The sequence below is a fragment of the Pseudophryne corroboree genome, chromosome 4, assembly GCF_028390025.1.
Source record: "Pseudophryne corroboree isolate aPseCor3 chromosome 4, aPseCor3.hap2, whole genome shotgun sequence".
In the NCBI taxonomy this organism is placed as follows: domain Eukaryota; kingdom Metazoa; phylum Chordata; class Amphibia; order Anura; family Myobatrachidae; genus Pseudophryne; species Pseudophryne corroboree.
In genome coordinates this window covers 942,513,068-942,535,239 of record NC_086447.1, presented here as the reverse complement: position 1 = coordinate 942,535,239, position 22,172 = coordinate 942,513,068, and the positions used below count along the sequence as shown (strand labels likewise).

Here is a 22,172-nt window from a genome sequence, read left to right as displayed (position 1 = left end):
GTCATCAGAACCCATTCCAGAACCTCTCTCGACCTCCATGGTACTCTCGCCGGAACAGACTGCTCTGGTCAACATCATGGTCAACAGGAAAATCCGGATCACAGTCTCTTGGGGCAAGTCCATCTTGTAGGAGGAAACGGAGAAGAATGAGAAGGGGGAAAAAATAATTTGAAGGAGAGGGGATGGGAAGTTGGAGAAAAACAATAAAAGGGAACAGGGGATCGACAACTGCTTTTGGTCTTGTGATTTTCAATGCTCAGGTGCCGCCTTAATCCTCCTGGAACAGACACTCCAGTGATACAACCTCTACCGTCTGTTCCTTATCACGGGACCTCTCTGGATCAGCAACCTTTTTACAGTGGGACGAATGAACCCAAGTCTCTCTCTCAGCAACCTTCAATGCTGTAGTGCTAGTCAATAAGACCTGGTATGGTCCTTCCCATCTGTCAATAAGGCAACCTGAGCGTAGAAAATTCCGTATCATTACATAATCCCCAGGTTCAATGTCATGACAATTACTATCTGGTAAATCAGGAATCACTAACTTCAGATTATCATTTTGATTCCTCAACTGTTTACTCATGTTAATCAAGTATTTTACAGTCACTTCATTGTTACACTTCAAATCATCCTGAGGGTTAATCATAACATGCGGTTGTCGACCAAACAAGATCTCAAAGGGAGACAGATTAAGAGGGGACCTGGGAGTGGTTCTGATGCTGTACAGTACAATGGGTAAAGCTTCTGGCCATGTCAATCCTGTCTCTGCCATCACTTTACTCAGTTTATTTTTAATAGTGCTGTTCACTCTTTCCACTTTCGCACTCGCCTGTGGGCGGTATGGAGTGTGCAGCTTGCTATCAATTCCCATCAATTTACACATTCCTTGAAAGACATCACCTGTAAAATGGGTACCCCTATCACTTTCGATAATTCTAGGGATACCATATCTACATACAAATTCCTGCACAATTTTCTTAGCAGTAAACATAGCGGTATTTGTGGCCGCCGGAAATGCTTCGACCCAATTTGAAAAAACATCTATACAAACAAGTACATATTTCAAATTTCGACAAGGGGGTAATTGAATAAAGTCAATCTGTATTACCTGGAAAGGGCCGCCGGCAGGTGGGATATGAGATGGTTCAGTAGGTATTGCCTTTCCGATGTTCTTTCTCAGACAGGTAAGGCATGACATTGCCCTTTTACTCGCATGAGAAGAAAATCCTGGGGCACACCAATATGCTCTTACCAACTTGCACATCCCTTCCTTGCCCAGATGAGTCAGCCCGTGAGCTGCCTCAGCTAAGCATGGAAGGTATGCTTTGGGGGCCACTGGTTTACCATGTCCATCCGTCCAGAGTCCTGAGGACTCCTGACCATATCCCTTTGCCTTCCAGACTGCCTTTTCCTGTGTGGAACACAAATTTTGCATCTCACACAACTTCTGTGTGTTGATGGTATTAAATACCATCAGTTGTGTGGTGTCTGTCTGTCTGGGGGTAGCAGCTGCTAATTTAGCAGCTTCGTCTGCTCGGCTGTTACCAAGTGATACTGGGTCTTGGCTATATGTGTGTGCTTTACATTTGATAACAGCCACTCTGTCGGGTTCCTGTATCGCTGTTAGAAGCCTTTTTATATGAGCTGCATGCGCTACCGGTGTACCAGCTGCCGTCATGAAATTTCTGAGGCGCCATAGGGCTCCGAAATCATGGACTACCCCGAATGCGTATCTAGAATCGGTGTAGATATTGGCTGATTTGCCCTTAGCCAATTCACATGCTCTGGTTAGGGCGACCAGTTCAGCAACCTGGGCTGAGTGAGGTGGGCCTAGCGGTTCCGCTTCTATGGTGCCTTGGTCATCTACGACTGCGTATCCAGTACACAAGTCTCCCGAGTCTGACTGTCTATGACAACTACCGTCCGTGTAGAACGTAAGTTCTACATCTTCCAGTGGGTTGTCACTGATGTCAGGCCTTGCGGTAAAATTTTGGGTCAAATATTCCATACAATCATGAGTGTCTTCCTTTGTATTAAATCCTCCTTCCCCACCACTCTCATCCTCCACCCTTTGTGCCTGTCCAGGCACACCTGGGAGATATGTTGCAGGATTTAATGCACTGCATCTCCTTATGGTGATGTTTACGGGGGCCATTAGTGCCAATTCCCATCTTGTAAACCGCGCTGATGAGACGTGTCTGGTTTGGGCAGAATTCAACAAGGCTGACACTGCATGTGGTGTATGAATTGTGAGGTTGTGACCTAGCACGACGTCTTCGCTTTTCGTTACTAGCAATGCTATCGCAGCAACGTTTCGCAAGCATGTGGGGAGGGATCGCGCTACCGTATCTAGCTGAGCGCTGTAATATGCTACCGGCCTGCTGGCATCACCGTGCTTTTGGGTTAGTACGCCTGCCGCGCAACCAGCACTTTCTGTTCCGTATAGTTCAAAGGGTTTCCCATAGTCAGGCATACCTAATGCTGGTGCCTGCGTTAGGCACTGTTTAAGTCTCTCAAATGCTGTCTCAGACTCGTCTGTATGCGAAATCCGATCAGGTTTGTTTGAGGAGACCATCTCCTGCAAGGGTAACGCTAGGATGGAAAACCCTGGGATCCAGTTACGGCAATACCCACACATTCCTAAAAATGTTCTGATCTGTTGCTGGGTTTGTGGCAGAGTCATGTCTCTAATTGCTTGAATTCTATCAGCGGTCAGGTGTCTCAGTCCTTGTGTTAAACAGTGTCCCAAATATTTTACCTTAGTTTGGCATAATTGCAACTTGTCTTTGGAAACCTTGTGTCCTGTGTCTGAAAGATGAAACAGGAGCTGTTTCGTATCCTTCAGGGATGCTTCCAATGAATCAGAACACAGTAGTAGATCATCCACGTACTGTATTAATACTGATCCACTCACTGGTTGGAAAGACTGTAAACAATCATGCAAAGCCTGAGAAAATATACTTGGGCTATCTATGAATCCTTGTGGTAATCGAGTCCATGTGTATTGGACTCCTCTGTATGTAAATGCAAACAAATATTGACTGTCAGGGTGCAGAGGTACCGAGAAGAAAGCGGAGCAGAGGTCAATAACAGTGAAAAATTTCGCAGTGGGAGGGATTTGCATTAGGATGACAGCTGGATTTGGCACTACGGGGAACTGACTCTCAACTATTTTGTTAATCCCCCTTAGATCCTGCACTAGCCGGTAACCCCTCCCCCCACTCTTTTTAACAGGGAAGATGGGACTATTGGTAGTGCTGGACGTTCTTACCAGAATGCCCTGTTGTAGCAAGCGCTCTATTACGGGATACACTCCTAACTCCACCTCTGGCTTCAGAGGGTACTGTGGGATTTTTGGAGCTATCCTACCATCTTTTACTTGTACAACTACCGGAGCTACGTTTGCCATTAATCCAGTGTCCTGTCCATCTTTAGTCCAAAGTGACTCTGGTATCTGAGATGTCATTTCTTCTACTTGGGAGGGAGTCCTATTTGTCATAATGGTATGTGACATTAATTTTGACGGGGAGTCTAACATGTCTCGCACTTCCTGAGCGTGATTCTCAGGTATGTCCAAGAATACACCTTCAGGAGTACAATAAATGACGCACCCCATTTTACACAGTAAGTCTCTTCCCAGGAGATTAGTCGGTGCCGATGCAGCCAGCAAAAAGGAATGCTTGGTATGTAAAGGCCCTACTGTAATCTCGGCTGGTTTGCTAACAGGGTAGTGCTGGACTACTCCCGTTACCCCTATGGCTGGAATTGTCTTACCAGTGGTTCTCATGCCCACTGTCGAATTTATCACTGATTTGGCCGCCCCTGTGTCTACAAGAAAGTTTAATGATTTACCAGCTACATTGATTGCAATTTCTGGTTCACTTCCAAGATTTGCAATCAATTTTACTGGCTGCAGATTACAGGTATGGCCACACCCCTATTGGGTATGGTGACCTCACTGAATCCCGCTGGCAGCAACTACTTGTGATGGAGTTAATTGGGAGCTACCAGAGGCTTGCCAGTCTCTGTTCGGGGGGTATCTTTTTGTTTCCCCTGTATGTGGCTCATAACTCCGTTTCTGCGGACCTTGCTCCCAATGTCGTGTGTCGTGTCGTTGTCTAGGGGGTTGGTATGAGTTTCGTGAATTCTTCATTCTACAATCTCGTGCCATGTGTCCCTGTTTATGACAAGAATAACAAGTAACCACACTTGACTTACCCACAGGGTTTGGTGATATAAACAAAGGCTGCCTTGTGGTCAGGGCCTGTATACTTACTGCCATTAACTTATCACCTTGTTGTTCCCTGTGTCTGGTGATGTTCGTGATCAATAGCAGCCTCTCTCAAAGTAGCCACAGACAGACCTCGCCAACATGGTTGTGTGGTCTGTACCCTAGTCTTCAATGACTCTTTTAAACCATCCATCAGTACCGATACTGCTACTTCTCGATGGTTTATGTTTGTTTTAATGTCCTCTATGCCTGTGTATTTTGCCATTTCTGATAATGCTCTGTGAAAATACTCTGCAGCTGTTTCTGACTCCTTCTGTTTAATGGAGAATATTTTGTTCCATTTAACTACGGCTGGGAAATACTCTTTTAACTGTAAGCTTATTCTTTTTACATTGTCTTTGTTGTACACATCTGTAAGAGGTACATCCTGATCTAATCCACAGTCAGCTAAAAATTGAGCTGCGTCGACATTGGAGGGTAAACATGCTCTCAGCAATATCTGCCAGTCTTTGTTGTTGGGCTCTAACGTGTTACCTAGGTCTCTGATGTATTTTTGGCTGGCAACTAAGTCTTTTCTAGGGTCAGGGAATTCCGACACTATGGTCCTTAATTCCATTCGGGAAAATGGGCTGTACATGGCAATGTTCCTAACAGGAGTGACTCCTGAAGTGTCTGTTTTCCCATTTGGAACTACTATTACCTTAACAGGATTAACTCTAACAACCTCATCCTGTGTAGATTCTACAGGCTGTGGTGAAATAGTTTCAGCATAGTGTATGGTGCCGTACTTACCCGTTGATACGACCTCACCTATCCCTCCGCTAGGGGCTTTCGTTACTAATCTCGGGGGTTGAGCTGTGCCTACAGTGGTCTCTGCTATGGTGGCTGCTAGAGAGAGCGCTGAAATTGTTGCAGATTCGTCCTCTTGATCACACTCCTGAGGAAAGTTCAAAACAGGGTACAACTTGCACGGGTTAATACTTGCATTGGTTAATTGGTTAACATTATCTTTAACATTTACACAGTTGCTAAGTGTTTGTTTGTTACACCTTAATGCGTCATTCACCGCAACCAATTTTTCTCCCGATATATATGGTGGCGGTGGGGCCGTGGCTATCAGTTTTCTGATCGAGCCAGATCCCGCCGCCTGAGCCAATCCTCTCTGTATGTCACCCTCCTGTTGCCACAACTGTAAATAATCATAATGTTTGATTCGTCTCTTGGCTGATTTAATGAGACATATCCTTCTCCTTAAATTCGTTAACACTTCTGTGCTGAAGCTACCTACTCTTGGGAATTTCTCCCCGTCATGTATTGTCATTCTCTCCCATTCATCACATAAAGCTTCTGTGTGACTTCCGTATTTCTCACACATTACGTATCTTGCCGACCCGACTGGTCGGTTCACTGAATCAACCCGAACCGAGGTTGATCGCCCCCTACCTGAACAAGTGGCCCCCATAGTTCGAAGGTGTTGCTTTATTCAACCAACCCTTACGCAAACCAAAATGTTCAAAATAGGCTGACGGTGGCGGTTTACCGAGTACCCCACTCACTCGCCCACGCCGACCAATACGACCTGATCACACCGATATGGTGCTGGCGTACTCGACCCAGGGCCCCTGCGACCTGAACCTCTATTTACTGGAACCTGTGAGGGTGATCCGAAGAACACTTACTCTTTCCAGTAACTATTGGTTGTTGGATAGTTCCTGAGTGAGCAGCGAACCTCCCTTAAAATAAAAAAAATTACACAAATCACGTTAGAATGTACAAATAGCGTTTATGACCTTCGTACACAAATAGTACCGGTCAGGTTTACTAATGCACACAATTACGTGCGGTACAATCGTTCAGCACATAAGCAACTAATCTTATGTACGGAGCGACCAGTGGAATCGAAAATTGCGGCTGCGAATTCCTTCAGCCAGAGCTTGTATGGCCTATATGGGTGTTGCACCAACCCTTTCTTGGTGTTGTGCCTGTGGACTGTATAGCGGACTTCCTTGTCTGCTGTACCTGAACCTGCTGGTCTGCTATGACCTCCTGGTCTGTTACAGTATGACCTCCTGGTCTGCTACACTCTAATGCTCAAATTGTATGTTTTAACCAGGGATGCCTCCCTAGCCACCATGTACGTCACTTACACGCATGTACCTCACGAGAACTCGACTTTTCTTGTGGTTCAACCTCAAAAATTGTAAAAACAAACACTCACTCACCACATATACACTTTTGTTTCTATTTCTATTTCTGCGCAGAAATTTTCTTCAGACCAGATGTGTTACAAATTAGGAGAAGGATCTATTAATTTAAAATTTGAATGTTAAAATAGATTTGCGCGATTTATCGCCTTGCGTTATTTACCGCGTTGCGCTATTTATCGCGTTGAATTTTTTTTTAACGCTTGTGATTTGAGTTACGTGGGCGTACCCGTACGCTCCGTTGCGTAATATACGCTGCGTGCGTCGGCCCTTGGGTTGCGTACACAAGTCTCAGTCTTTTGTTAGAGACACGTGTACGCAAAGCAAAGATCCACCGTAACACAATTTATACGTTTATCAATGTAGATGATCCTTTATCATCTACCACGCACCACACTGACTTCGCCTTGTCTCTCAGGCACAGCTGTGTTTGTCTATACTTTAACTATATTACCTTTACTCTTAAACTATGAAATAGCGGCAAATCTCTCTTAGCACGTTTATCAACTATAAAACTGGCAAACAGGAGAGTGATATACGAAAATACACAAATGAAAAAAAGAAATGCAGATATATATGTGTGCGTGCGTGTGTACGCAAGACAGAAAAATAAACAGTTTTAAAAGAGACTAGCGTGTTGTTCTTACCTCCGGTTCCCGGATTCCTTCAGCACCCTTTACTAAGAGAAGCAGACGCTTATCCAAACAGCACTACGAGGAATATGATCTCCCGCCCTTTGCTGCTGGATAATGTCTGCTGAAACTACCTAGTGCAGATGTGTGAAGGACAGGACGAGCCCGCAATTGATAAAGCTAAATATTTATCTTATATAATACCCTTTATGAGGTCTAAGAACACTGTACGCTATCTACGTATGAAGTACCGTAAGGGTACGCACGTTGCGTAACAATCGCTTAGCCGTAGTCGAGACGCTCAAGCGCCACGTTCGCTCACGGCCAAGAGATCACAGGCAGGCACGCTATTGGCTGCTGACTAACGTAATGGTTCGCTATAGCGTAGCGGATGCTCGGGACCACGAGGAGATCACCAGCGGCGCTGACGCTCACAATGTTAAACCCTTGTATCTAAACCATATACAATGCAGTATGCTGTAAAACCTTAGTGTAGAGATAGGGTGTAGATGCAACCTAGTGTAACCTTATTAACTTAAAAGCTGTTTGAGCGTCACCGACGCTCTGAGAATACTAGACCCTATAAGAAATACACAGATACCTGGGCTTAGGGTCCAACGCCTAATATGTATATATTTTGAATGATATACTTGCAAAAGAATTAATACAAATACAAATCATACACTACAATATAACATAGACTACCTAACCAGATAACTACACAGGAAATATAATACAATTACTATTTAAAGGAAAATAAGAGAGAAAGAGGAGAAGGGAGAGAGAGAGAGAAATTGGCCCACAATAACAAGAAGATCAATATAGTTGCGGAGAAACACTTACGCACAAGGGGAAACGATCGCATGCGCCTCGATATCCAGCTCCCGATTATCAGCAATGAGAACCGTTGAAGAGAGTGAACTGGATATGGTCGGCCTGCCTATTTATGCCCCACACACAATACAATTCAATGGTCCCTACAATCTCATTGTTCATTGGACACAGGAATTCGGCTTCGCATTATAACAAAAGGTCATAGGTTGATTCATACAGGTGGGCTGTGACTGCTTCCAACTGTTCAGGTGGGTGGGACACTGAGTTTCCTGCCGCATGACTAAATAAGAACAAATAATAGTAAATGGACATAAACTTCTTATGTCCATAACTATTCGCACGAGCGATTAATCCGCTCCAAACCAACACCGGAATATTGCTATTTAAATACTCTTCCGATGGGTACCAAACACCACTGTATGACCCCTGTTAGACCCTTCGTACAATACAAAGAGGGATCTCTCTGTTCAGGAACATGCTATGTTAACTAAACTTTCAGAATCTATCAAAGGGACCATGATCTACAAAATACATTATATAGTGAAAATATGTAACGATTGAGTCGCACGCTACGATCACATAAACTCTACCGTGAATACGCATACCGTGCGCCTGCGGGTGCCCGCGACTGTGAGTATGCGCACGTACGGGAGAGCTCACGCATGCGCAGCACGGACCTGTGTGAGGTGCAAATATGGTAGTGTGCATAGAGATATTTTTCTGACTTTGACAGTGTATAACCTGACTGTGAGGAGAAGTAGCAAAACTAGGTTTACCCTGCACCAGACTAATTATAGCATGGCATAAGATATCAGATCAACAATCCAGAAGGCCTAGAGAGGACTCTTATATATCATCAGAAATTGACTCCTCAGGCAGTGAAGACACAGGTAACCATATACCTTTAAGTACTGCCAGCTATAAAGGAGACTTGGATCAGAGACTTTCTTTTTTAGAGGACGGCAGGGCATATCGGGGACAAGCCACAAGAGGAAGACGAGACGTGGCCGCAAGAAAAACCAAAAACAGACAGAGATGGGAATCACCCCCACCCGGGAGATATCCAATCCGAACGTACAAGAAAAAATGAGCGACACCGACTCACTTAATGTCATCAACCTCACTGAACGGATCCTCACAGAAGATCAAATCAACATATTTAGGAAGGGCCTATCTTTTTCACCCTCCAAACCTTTTAATAGGTTTGTGTGGGAGAAAAACCTACGCCTTTTTGGAAGGAAACTTCTTTTAAAAAAGTTCTTCTCGATGAAATCAGACGACAATCTGTCTCTCCCACAATCTTCAGGTCGGGGAACAAGCCCAGTAGATGGGGACATTATTCCGTCATGGTCCTCTCAGGAAGAGGAAGCTCTGGAGTCTCTTGAGGAATTGTCCAGGAATGAATCACAACCCCTGGAAAACTCCATCACTACCAGAAAAATATGCAAAAAAAGATCAACATTTATTCCTTCGGAATCCATCAGTCCAGAAACCACGGTTTTCCTAAATCTGGTGTCCAGAGAATTTGATAACATCTATAAGAAATCTGGACATAACAGACGAACAGGAAACCTGAACCATAAGGAAAGATTAGCCCTAGCAGAGATAAAGGAGTGGGATGACATCATAATTAAACCCTCGGATAAAGGGGGCAACACTGTCTTGTGGCCCAAAGCCATGTATATGAGGGAAGCATTAAGACAGCTAAACGATACATGTTATCAAAAACTTATACTGAATCCTACCCAAAACTATATGGAGATGTATAATATGATAAACCGTGCCTTCACAAATGGTACTATCCTCAAGGAAGAACGTGATTTTCTGCATATGATCAATCCAAAAATCCCAACATTTTATCTACTCCCAAAGGTCCACAAGGATTTACAGGAACCGCCAGGACGCCCCATAGTGTCCGGAATAGGTGGACTTTCGGAAAAGGCCAGTATTTTTCTAGACACCCATCTCAGAACACATGTAACACAACTAGCCTCGTATGTCAAAGACACACCAGATGTCCTGAGAAGACTGAATGATGTCCAACTAGAGTCCAGATATATTCTGGTCAGTATGGACGTTGAGTCTCTCTATACGTGCATATCCCATGATCTTGGGATGAAAGCAGTTGAATATTTCTTACGCATGGAAGGAATGGGTGATTTTCAACTTTTTCTGTTGAAACTACTAAAATTTGTACTGCACAAAAATTATTCTGGTGTGTGTAATCTCAGTACATAACTCAAATGCTTTCTAATGATTTAGCGATACCAACATAATTGTGACCTATTCTGTCACTGTGGTTCTTTTCATTTTCGGACTCTGGCTCTGGCCCAAGTGGCGCATTTAGGACCTTGCAAGACATATAAGCATCAGGGCCCATCTAACACCACGACGGGGTCTCTAGCCAGTGCGCCAGCTTTACTTTTTTCCGTGACACAGTCGACGGTCCTACTCTCATCTTTCCTCCGCTCATGGATGAGGTTAGACAGCAGATGGGACTAGCAGACTAGAGTGTCACCATCTAATTTTCTACTATCCATGCCTGTGTAAACCAATCTTTTCTTTCCACTGTCAAAGACACAGTATAATATGATCGTGTTTTCTCAAATTCTCTATGCAACAATATGTTTTCTGAATACAGCTAATCAATAAATTATACAGGAGCCCTAATGTATATGATGTGGTCTGTTACATTATGATTAGGATGTAGTCCTTGCAAATAGTGGCTGTTTAAGATATCTGCATCTGTTACATAATCAGCTGATATAAACATTAGTGTGTCAGCTTTCTACTTAAAGATACAAATGAACCAATATGTAGATAGAGTGTTCAGTATAATTTAATTGCAACTATGTATTCTTCACGTGTCTCTACACAGACATGGATAGCATTCTCTCTTCTGCATGGAAGGGATGTTAGTATTTGATGTACAAAAAATTATTGTGAAATATGGGGAGTAGTCGATCCTATATGTATAGTATTATTTATACCGCCAGGTGAAATTCAAACATGTATTATCAGATTGGACCTTATATGAGATATTGAAGTTGAATATCTAAAGATTAATCAATTTTCTAAAATAACCTTTCTGATTGTATAGAATATATATCACCAATATCACTACTGCTGCTTTTTGGATAAGTTTGATAGATTACTATCATTTCCTGTCATCAATTTTTGAGCAAAATACATAATTTCAAGACGAGAGTATTTGCTCTTATTTATTTATATTTTTACCACTGTTTAGAAGGGGAATAATGAATTGATATTTCTAGAATACCCCTGTTATCATTTTTTAGTTGAGTATTTGATGAATAAAAGCTAAGTTTTAAACTAAATACAGTTTTCATCCATTCATACATACACATTATATAAAAGAGTGCTCCAAACATAGGAATTTCTTCTGTTTGGTGAGGTGTGGGCTCTTCTACACCCACCAAATTAATTTGTATTTGTGTGAGGAGAAGTATAAAGGGAGACTCAGCTCAACGCTCCCGGAGTACTGCAGAGCTCAGCTATGCCTGCCCAGCGTCCCTTGATGAAGGAGGGGCAGCCAAGGCGGGATAGTCTGCAGGGGAAGCGCCCTGGACTGTGGGTGGGGCTGCTGGGGAAGTACTGACCTCCTCTCGCTGACTTCTACCACCGGTACTCCTGGCCGTAATAAGGGTCCCCAGTGCCAGTATACATTACGCCCTGTGGTCTAGTGCATCTGCAGGACACTCAATGGCCTGGAAGCACGTCAGCGCCGCCGGTCCATCTCCCGGAACTGGTGGCATAGAACTCCACAACTCACGGAACCCACCTTACCTGTCTGCAATGTGTCTGGTGCAGTCCTGGATGTCCCCTGTGCCTCTGCTAGCAGAAAGATGCAGGGGTCCCACCAAAATCACCAACCCAATCGTGGTGTCGCGGCTCCGATGGTGGTGTAGGAGCATCAACGCTGGCATCCCCTGGCTGGCTACATTGCTGCAGCCCCTGTGCAGTGGTGACCAGCTCCTGCCTGAGCATGGGGGAGGGGTATGAGGGGAGAGGAGCCCAGTGCATCCTGGGAGACTCACAAGCCTATGCTGTTCGGTGCCAGTCCTGGTCTCCACCAGCCATACATACGGTTATGCCTGTGGAGACCATGGACGTGAAGAAGAAGAAATAATATTACAGATAGGCATCTCTTACTTTCATCAAATGTACTGTCTCCATTTACTACTGAGAAGAAGGGTAACATGTGGCCCTTCTCACACTTAGGGCCACAGGCGGTCCCTGAAGTGCCTCTGGCTATCAACAATAAGCTCCTCACCAGCGCCACCATCGCATAACAGTCAGCCCCCCCCCCCCCCCGCCCCGCCATCTGCGTAACCCCATGAATAATAATTCCAGCGAGAGCAAGGTCCGCGGAGCACCAATGACTACAGCAGTCACCCACAATACCGGGGCGCCGACATCGCACCGCCATTACTGTCTTACCTGTGCTAGATTTACTTTTCCAGAGTTTGTATAATTTAGGAATGAGACAGGCAGTAATACACAGGGGCGCTGCGTCTTACGCTGACGCCATTGGCGATCTCCCTTACACCAAGACACCCTCCTGTAGCAGCCGGCAGCGGCGCAGCTCTATCTCGCTGCTTCTCTAGATGCACCATGGTAACATTGCACTGCTGCTCTGGTCACATGGCTTGTCACTGCGCAACGTCACTCAGGTCACCAACAAAGACAGATATAACTGCTACATTCTCTGGTACAATGGGGGTCATTCCGAGTTGATCGCACGTAGCAACTTTTTGCTGCCCGTGCGATCAACTAGACGCCGCCTATGGGGCAGTGTATATCTGCATAGCAGGGCTGCGATCGCTTGTGCAGCCCTGCTATGCTAAAAAAGTTTTGTGCAAAACAAGACCAGCCCTGCAGCTACTTACCCAGTGCGACGGATCCAGCGATGAAGCTCCCGGAATTGACGTCAGACAACCGCCCTCCAAACGCCTGGACACGCCTGCGTTCGGCTTTCCATGCCCGGAAAACGGTGAGTGTCCGCCCCGGAACGCCTCCCAGCTGTCAATCTACTTGCGATCGTGCTAGCGATCACTTTCTTCTGGTCGTTGCCCGGCGAGCAACGACGCACGCATGCATTGCGGCTGGCGCGCATGCGCATTTCCGACCCGTACGCACCGCAGCGATGAACCGCTGCGTGCGAACGGGTCGGAATGATCCCTAAGATCACTACACATATTACCACAACGGTTTCTCGTGTTCAGAATGAATAAGAGCCGGATGAGGAATCTTATATCTGTCTTTATTACAGGTTACTGCATTTATGCCGCTTCCTCTGGCAGTTTGTGTAAAATCCAGGACTGTAACTGCTCCAATTCCAGCAGACTGAGCTCATGATAAAGGTGCGGGAAAGTGTGGAATGTGGAACGCACGCCGAGGTGCTGTAATAGCGCCAATGTTGCCTCTCCCCACTGATGGGACACTAGCTGGTCAGCCCGGCCGTGGCACTGGAACAGCTCCGGTAGCCCCTTCTGCGCTCCCTCCACTGCCTGATGGGTGAAAAGAAGACATTTCATTAGTACGTAATCAGAGAGAATGACTATACCGGTCACACAGGGCCGAATGCATGACTGTAAGGAACTGCAACACCAGGGTTCTGTGGGAGATATCTGGAGACCAGTTCTGCACATGCGCAGAGAACACTGTGGCCCTCATTCTGAGTTGTTCGCTCGTTATTTTTTTTTTCGCAACGGAGCGATTAGTCGCTAATGCCCATGCGCAATGTTCCAAGTGCGTCTGCGCCAAGTAAATTTGCTAATCAGTTTGGTATTTTACTCACGGCTTAACAAAGAAATTTCTTCGTTCTGGTGATCGGAGTGTGATTGACAGGAAGTGGGTGTTTCTGGGCGGAAACTCGCCGTTTTCTGGGAGTGTGCGGAAAAATGCAGGCGTTTCAGGGAAAAACGCGGGAGTGTCTGGAGAAACGGGGGAGTATCTGGGCGAACGCTGGGAGTGTTTGTGACGTCAAACCAGGAACGAAACGGGCTGAGCTGATCGCAGTGTAGGAGTAAGTCTCGAGCTACTCAGAAACTGCTAAGAATTTTCTATTCGCAATTCTGCTAATCTTTCATTCGCAATTCTGCTAAGCTAAGATTCACTCCCAGTAGGCGGCGGATTAGCGTGTGCAATGCTGCTAAAAGCAGCTAACGAGCGAACAACTCGGAATGAGGGCCCGTATTTGTACGTACACCATCAGGTTTATGCAGATATTAATCAGGCCCATAATGCATTAATACTGTCATTGATAGACGAACAGCGGCCACACGTGTGTGACACTTATAATACAAAAAGAAAGCTCAGTTCCACTGACGCTCATTACCTTATAAACCACAGAGTTCTCATTTAGGAAACTAGAGAGTGCAAAGACTCCAGCAACATCTCTATGGTACCGATAAGCCAAGTGCATCGCCATAGCGCCACCCATAGAGAATCCACCTGCAGATATTAGGGGACATTCTTAGTAATCAGTGTGTGTTTGGGTATACAGAGACAACATACATAATTTCTTCTTTATGTACAGGTACAGCAAGTGCACCACCTTTCCTAAATACAGGTACAGCAAGTGCACCACCTTTCCTACATATAGGTACAGCAAGTGCACCACCTTTCCTACATACAGGTACAGCAAGTGCACCACCTTTCCTACATACAGGTACAGCAAGTGCACCACCTTTCCTACATACAGGTAGAGCAAGTGCTCCACCTTTCCTACATACAGGTAGAGCAAGTGCTCCACCTTTCCTACATACAGGTAGAGCAAGTGCTCCACCTTTCCTACATACAGGTAGAGCAAGTGTACCACCTTTCCGCAATACAGATATAGCAGGTGCACCACCTTTCCTACATACAGGTACAGCAAGTGCACCACCTTTCATACATACAGGTACAGCAAGTGCACCACCTTTCCTACATACAGGTACAGCAAGTGCACCACCTTTCCTACATACAGGTACAGCAAGTGCACCACCTTTCCTACATACAGGTATAGCAAGTGCACCACCTTTCCTACATACAGGTACAGAAATTGCACCACCTTTCCGCAATACAGATACAGCAAGTGCACCACCTTTCCTACATACAGGTACAGCAAATGCACCACCTTTCCTACATACAGGTACAGCAAGTGCACCACCTTTCCAACATAAAGGTACAGCAAGTGCACCACCTTTCCAGCATACAGGTACAGCAAGTGTACCACCTTTCCAGCATACAGGTACAGCAAGTGTACCACCTTTCCAACATATAGGTACAGTAAGTGTACCACCTTTCCAAAAATACAGATACAGTAAGTGCACCACCTTTCCAACATACATGTACAGTAAGTGCACCACCTTTCCAACATACAGGTACAGTAAGTATACCACCTTTCCAACATACAGCAGGTCATAGAGGAAATAAAAGTGTGCTCTAAACAGACTTCTACACACAATTCCATGGTGATTCCACATGGAATTTCTACTCTTCTAATTGGGCTACATAAGATCAAGATACACATACAGTACATATATATTTTATACCCACACATCCTCTGAGTAACATAGCCTATGAATGTATAATATATCTATAATGAATGAAAATGACGCAGCGCCGTTACGTGATGGACACTCCTAGTAGTGGTCTACTGGTGTAAAAGGCACCAGTGTAAAAACAGGACTTGCTGTAGTGTTATGGAGAATATTAATGTGATCCTCACTGATATCATCGTTAGTTATTATTCCTGCAATAAAATCCATAAAAAAAAATCACCTAACTATCCTGACACACCTATCCCCCCACACACTCACATCACGCGCCATCTAACACCCTACACAGGAACTACAGGAGACTGCAGGCGTGGGCAATGCCGCAACACCGTGGAAAGGACATGGCGGACACTGGTGGGATCAGTCAGATTAACGTAGCGGTTGTTAGGTCTATTTACTAAGCCCTGGATGGAGATAAAGTCAACGGAGATAAAGTCCTAGCCAATCAGCTCTAAACTGTCATGTCATAGGCTGGGTTTGAAAAACGACCGTTAGGAGCTGGTTGGCTGGTACTTTATCTCGGTGCACTTACCTCCATCCAAGGCTTAGTAAATACCCCCCTAGACTAGTCTAGGTGATCTGCATCCAGTCTACAGAGGCAGCGGAGCGATGGGGAAATGCTCTGTAAGACAGCACGGCCACCTACTGGTACACACAGCAACTGACCTGAGACTTCGGGCAGTGTGACACAGAAGTGTTACCCTCTTAATTACATTCAAAAGGAGAGAAACCACGTGGAGCACAGGAAGTTACATCCTGCGCATAGGCTTGTGCAATCACCATTCTAATCCATCTGGCCAAGGTTTGCTTATACGCAGTCCAGCCACGTTTGTGAAAACCAAAAAGTACAAACAGGATATCTGACCTCCTAATAGAGGCAGTCCTCTCCACGTAGATACGGAGAGCCGGTACCACATCCAAAAGACCGTTCTTTGGAAGACAAACCAGAAGAGATACAACCCGGAACCACAATCTCTCGGTTAAGATGGAAATAAGATACCACTTTAGGCAGATAACCAGGGCGATTTCGAAGAACTGCCCGGTCACGGTGAAAAATCCAAAAGGGTAGACAGCAGGACAAAGCGCCTAAGTCTGACACCCTCCTAGCAGAAGCAATAGCCAGCAGAAACACGACCTTAAGCGAAAGGCATTTAAGGTCCACAGACTCAAGAGGTTCAAATGGAGACTCTTGTAGGGCATTTAAGACAACAGACAGATACCATGGAGACACAGGAAAGATACAGGGAGGATGAGTCCGTAAAACGCCCCGAGTGAAAGTATGAACATCAGGAATAGACGCAATTTTTCTCTGAAACCACACCGACAAGGCAGATACAGTATATGAACCTTGGTGGAGGCCAGACGAAGACACAAATCTAGGCCTTGTTGCAGAAAAGCCAAAAGCCTGGAAGTTCTGAACAAATAGGCATCATAATTCTGAGCAGCACACCATGTGAAGAGTTCCAGACCCTATAATAAATCCGTGCAAAAGCCGGTTTACGGGCCTTCAAAATTGTTTGAACAAACGCCTCAGAGAATTCTTTGGCCCTCAGGAGTGAAGCTTCAAAAGCCACATCATCAATGCCAGTTTGGCCAGGTCCGAATAGACACAGGGGCCCTGAACGAGGAGGTCTGGTTGTTGAGGAAGTAGTAGAGGATGCTCTATCAATAGACCTTGAAAGTCTGAGAACCAATGGCGTCTGGGCCACGCTGGAGTGACTAGAAGTAGTAATTCCTCTTTCTTGCTTGAACTTCGGTAGCACCCTGGGCAGGAGTGATACTGGAGGGAACACGTATGGCAGCCGAAAGTTCCATGGAATTGCCAGTGTGTCTACGAACGCTGCTCGAGGATCCCTTGTCCTTGATCTGAAGACCAGAACCATCTGAATGTGTCGAGACACCATCAGGTCTACATCTGTAAGGCCCCATTTGTCCACTAGGAGTTGAAAGACTTCTGGATGAAGACTCCACTCTCCGGCGTGAACATCCTGACGACTGAGGAAATCTGCTTCCCAGTTGAGGACTCCGGGAACACTGACGATATTGCTGGCAGATGGTGTTCCGCCCAACGGAGGATTGTTGATACTTCCAGCATTGCCATCCGGCTTCGAGTGCAGTCTTGATTTATGTACGTCACCGTGGTGGCATTTTCTATTTGTACTTGAACAGGCCTGCTCTGTACCAGAGGCAGGGCAAGCGTCAGCGCATTGAACACTGTCCGCAATTCCAGAATGTTTATTGGGAGGAGAGATTCCTCCCTGGTCCACCGACCCCGGAGAGAGTGTTGCTCCAACACTGCGCCCCAACCTCGCAGACTGGCGTCCGTTGTCAGGAGGACTCAGTTGGAGATCCAGAAGGGACGGTCCCTGCTTAACTGTTGCTCCTGTAGCCACCAGCTCAGTCTGCTTCCAAACAAGACAAGCCTGCTGCATGACGGGGGTTCACTACGGCTGGCCGGCGGTCGGGCTCCCGGCGACCAGCATCCCGGCGCCGGGAGCCCGACCGCCGGCTTACCGACAGCTTGGCGAGCGCAAATGAGCCCCTTGCGGGCTCGCTGCGCTCGCCACGCTACGGGCACGGTGGCGCGCTACGCGCGCCACCCTATTTTATTCTCCCTCTATGGGGGTCGTGGACCCCCACGAGGGAAAATAATTGTCGGTATTCCTGCTGTCGGGCTCCCGGCGCCGGTATACTGAGCGCCGGGAGCCCGACCGCCGGCAAACAGAAGACCACCCGCATGACGGGACTCCCCCCAAGATTGTTTAGGTTTGAACTTTGTGGATTTGGAAGTACGAGTCTGTCTCGGGTACGCCTGACCCTTTGCCTTCCCTGGAGGTCGAAAGGAACGAAAAGTGGTACTCTTTGTCTTCGGTGCAGAAGGATTAGTACTTGGGAGAAACGCAGTCTTAGCATTTGCCAAGTCATTAACAATCTTATTCAGTTCCTCCACAATAAGGATGTCTCAGTTAAAAGGGAGTACCTCCAAGGACTTTTTGGAGTCTAGGTCCACCTTCCAGGACCTCAAGCACAGAATTCGGCGAGCCAGTATAGACGTAGTAGACGCCTTGGCTGCCATTACACCTGCCTCAGAGGCCGCCTCCTGAATATAGTGGGAGGTTGTGGTAATATGAGACAGATACTGTCTGGCAGTTTTATTGTTTTTCTGTAATAACTTCTGCATTGTACCTGTATATATACAATGTCCGTGTGATCCGGCTCTCCTTTAGTATAAATTGCTGCACCGGGTCCCTCCGTGTGGGGTCAGGCATACATACTGTAAACACGGCACTCCTGGTGTCTGAATCAATAAAGATCTTTGGCAGGCAGATCGTTACTGACAACGTTTCAATGACATTTATTGTAAGCTTGCCTATAGATTGTAAGCTTGCGAGCAGGGCTTCCTACCTCTATGACTGTTATCACCCAGTTTGTTATTGTTATTTCAAATTGTAAAGCGCAACGGAATTTGCTGCGCTATATAAGAAACTGTAATAAATAAATAAACAATAAATACATTAGGTCATTTTCTCAGGTCAAATTAACAAATGAACAAGTCTTACCTTATAAAATGTACCATCACCCCGTGCAAGTGCAAGCCGCGGGCTACGGGACGCCGCCCGCATTGTCCAGCGCGCCTGGGAGTGACGTTGTGCTGCGTCACTTTCCCCAGCCGTGCTCCCCATCACCATGGTTACAGTGTAAATAAAAACAGAATACGGACAACTGCAGAGACAGAATATAGGAAGTTTGGTATAAGTACATGATACGGGCAATTATACATTCATTACTTGCATAATAGCACTTACCACGGTGATCTAATAAAATATAAAACAAAACAAAATGTAAGAAATACATCGCTGGCGGTACATAGATACTAACCACTATTAGCATAATCATCAATCAACATATATACTACGGACAACAACTGTCCCATTATCAACTGGATGATAAATTAACTAAATCCCAGTAAAACTGTTATAATATAAGATATAACCTCTTAAAACGGGTACAAGACACAAGGACAGCGGGTCCGTTTCAATATGGAGATTATGGCACAATCAAAAACGCCAAGTTCCATAGACAGATCCTAAGTAATAATGCTAATATGTGGTAGATACTATGCATCATAATACTACTGAACCTATCTACAAGAAGCTATTATAGCCAAGTGACTCGTTGAGTCCCCGTGAGTGAACCGTATCTAAACGGTAAATCCAATGGGCCTCCAGTCTAAGTAGTTTAGAACCCCGATCGCCACCACGCATAGTAGCTGGCACATGATCGATCATGCGATATCGGAGCGTGGTAAGTGAATGCCGTTTAATAGCGAAGTGCCTGGCAACAGGCTGTTCACTTGTGCCCTTAGAAATGGCCAGCTTGATGGCCGACCTGTGGTCTGCCATACGTTCTTTAAACATACGTTGAGTCTTCCCTATGTATGACAGCCCACAGTGGCACATCAACTGGTAGACCACAAAGCAGGTGGCACATGTCAGGGTATGTACAATGTATAGCGTCTTCCCAGAATGGGGATGTTGAAAAGTATCTCCCGCTATCATGAATTGGCAGGTTGTGCATGTACACCGGATACAGCCCCTATGCCTACCCCCCGTAGAGTTGGTAGTTACGGTATACTTAGAGACATCAGTTTTAACCAATATATCTCGAATGTTCTTACTACGTTTGTAGCAAGACATTAATTTGGTGTTCTGTAGCCGTAGATCGGGGTCACTTTGCACAATAGGCCACAATTTTTTAGATATTTGGTTGATGCCTGTGCTGGCTGAATGATATTGTATCACCCAAGGGATAATGGGGCTAGATACATTATGGGTCTGTGGTGGACCAATCAATGTAGCTCTATCAATATTCAATGCTTTTTGTTTAGCCTCCTGTAGAAGTTTGATTGGATACCCACGTTCTAGAAACTGGGCCATCATCACTTCCATTTGTGAGTTAGCTGCTATAGGATCAGATGTAATGCGTCTAATGCGAAGACGCTGGGAGAACGGCAAGCCGCACTTAAGTGGCTGCGGATGAAAACTACTATAATGTAGAACATTGTTTTTGACAGTCGGTTTACGGTAAAGAGATGTCACAATGCGGCCCTGATGTATAGATATTTGAACATCTAGATAGTTGACTACTAATTGTATAAGTAAGTTTAATCGGATGTTGCTTAGCATTATGCCCTTGAATCGTTGCTTCCAGCAGCTCCTGAGGACCCTGCCAAAACAGTAACAGATCGTCGATGTAGCGGCAGTAGAACAATATACTGCCGGCTACATCGGGATCTTCAAAGAATATTTGCTGTTCAATGTCGAACATGAAGATATTGGAGTATGCAGGGGCCACAGAGGACCACATAGCACACCCCTTACGCTGTAAATAAATGTGCCCATCATAAAGGAAAACATTTTTTGGAAGCGTCATCTGTAGTAGTTGCATGCATAACTGAAGATCAGGGCCCTGATACTCACTGTGATTAGCTAAATAACGCTCTACTGCAGCCATCCCCATATCGTGCGGGATAACGGTGTACAAATTTTGCACGTCAATACTACATAGCAGCACATTTGTATCAAAGATAGGTAGCTGCTGAAGTTTATGTAGAAGTGTGGTGGTATCAAGCAGAAAACGAGGATGGACTTGTATACACGGCTGCATGATGGAATCCAGAAATAATGCTACAGGTTGAAATAGAGATGCCCTAGCGGAGATTATGGGGCGTCCTGGTGGATTATGGAGGGATTTATGGATTTTTGGTGTCGTATATAATACCGGCATAACCGGATATGCAGGGATAAGGGCATCACGGATGGAACTAGAAATTTGTCCTTCCCGGACCGCACAGTCTAAAGTCCTGATAAGTTGGTCTTTAAATTCACCAGTAGGATCCCTACTCAGACGACAATATGTATCGGAATCTTGTAAATGGCGCTCAATTTCGGATTTATAATCCTGTAGATTTTGAATCACGAGCGCTCCCCCTTTGTCCGCTGGGCGGAAGATAAGGTTTTCTTGTGCGGATAAATGGCGCAGAGCTTCATTTTCTGCTTTGGTTAAATTATAGCGGACTGGTACATTATGGGACATATGAGCACTGGTTTGCTCATCAAGAAGGCGTGCAAATGTCTTTATTGAGGCATTATGAGACTGGGGCTCAAATTTAGATTTTGGTAGAATCTTCTGTAACTTGGCTGGTATTTCAGGGCGTTCCATAGTGGTAGGCTGTTTGTTAAAGTATTCTTTAAGCTTAAGTTGACACTGCAGCCGATATTTTTCAATCTGCCATTCAAAATGCTCCATGGACTTAACGCTGTTAATAATAGAGCAATCCACTAAAGAAATGAATAATATCAAAACGAAAATAGTGGAGTTCGAGACCATACATAAACCTATATTGCAGGCTGATTCCGGTACCAATTGGTACAAAAAATTAAATGGACAATTACAAATCTACAGGCGTGATCTCATTAAATTTAAGGCACAAAAGCGCAGCAAGGTCGATGGCGACTATGACAATCATAACGTATACAAATGGACAGACTCATCTACCCGTTATGAACATAAACAGCCGTTTTTCCGCCGTAGACGTTATAGACAGCGGGATCTGGAATCATCTCATGAGCATACCCTCACGTCCAGTGAGTCTGATTCAGCCAGTCAATCAGTACAAGCGGTACGCCCTTTAGGGGTCTCCATC

At 45.4% G+C, this 22,172-nt stretch overlaps 1 protein-coding gene across 1 annotated transcript in view; it reads right to left on the bottom strand.

Moving 5' to 3' along the window:
* Window positions 1-13,168: 13,168 nt before the first annotated feature.
* LYPLAL1 (lysophospholipase like 1) overlaps window positions 13,169-22,172 on the bottom strand; it is a 190,077-nt gene continuing 181,073 nt past the window's right edge. Inside the window, exons 4-5 of the mRNA XM_063919124.1 lie at window positions 14,263-14,378; window positions 13,169-13,432 (exon numbers count right to left, since the gene is read on the bottom strand). Coding sequence (XP_063775194.1) covers window positions 13,205-13,432; window positions 14,263-14,378 — 344 coding nt within the window. The 3' untranslated portion in view covers window positions 13,169-13,204. The remainder of the gene's footprint in view (window positions 13,433-14,262; window positions 14,379-22,172) is intronic.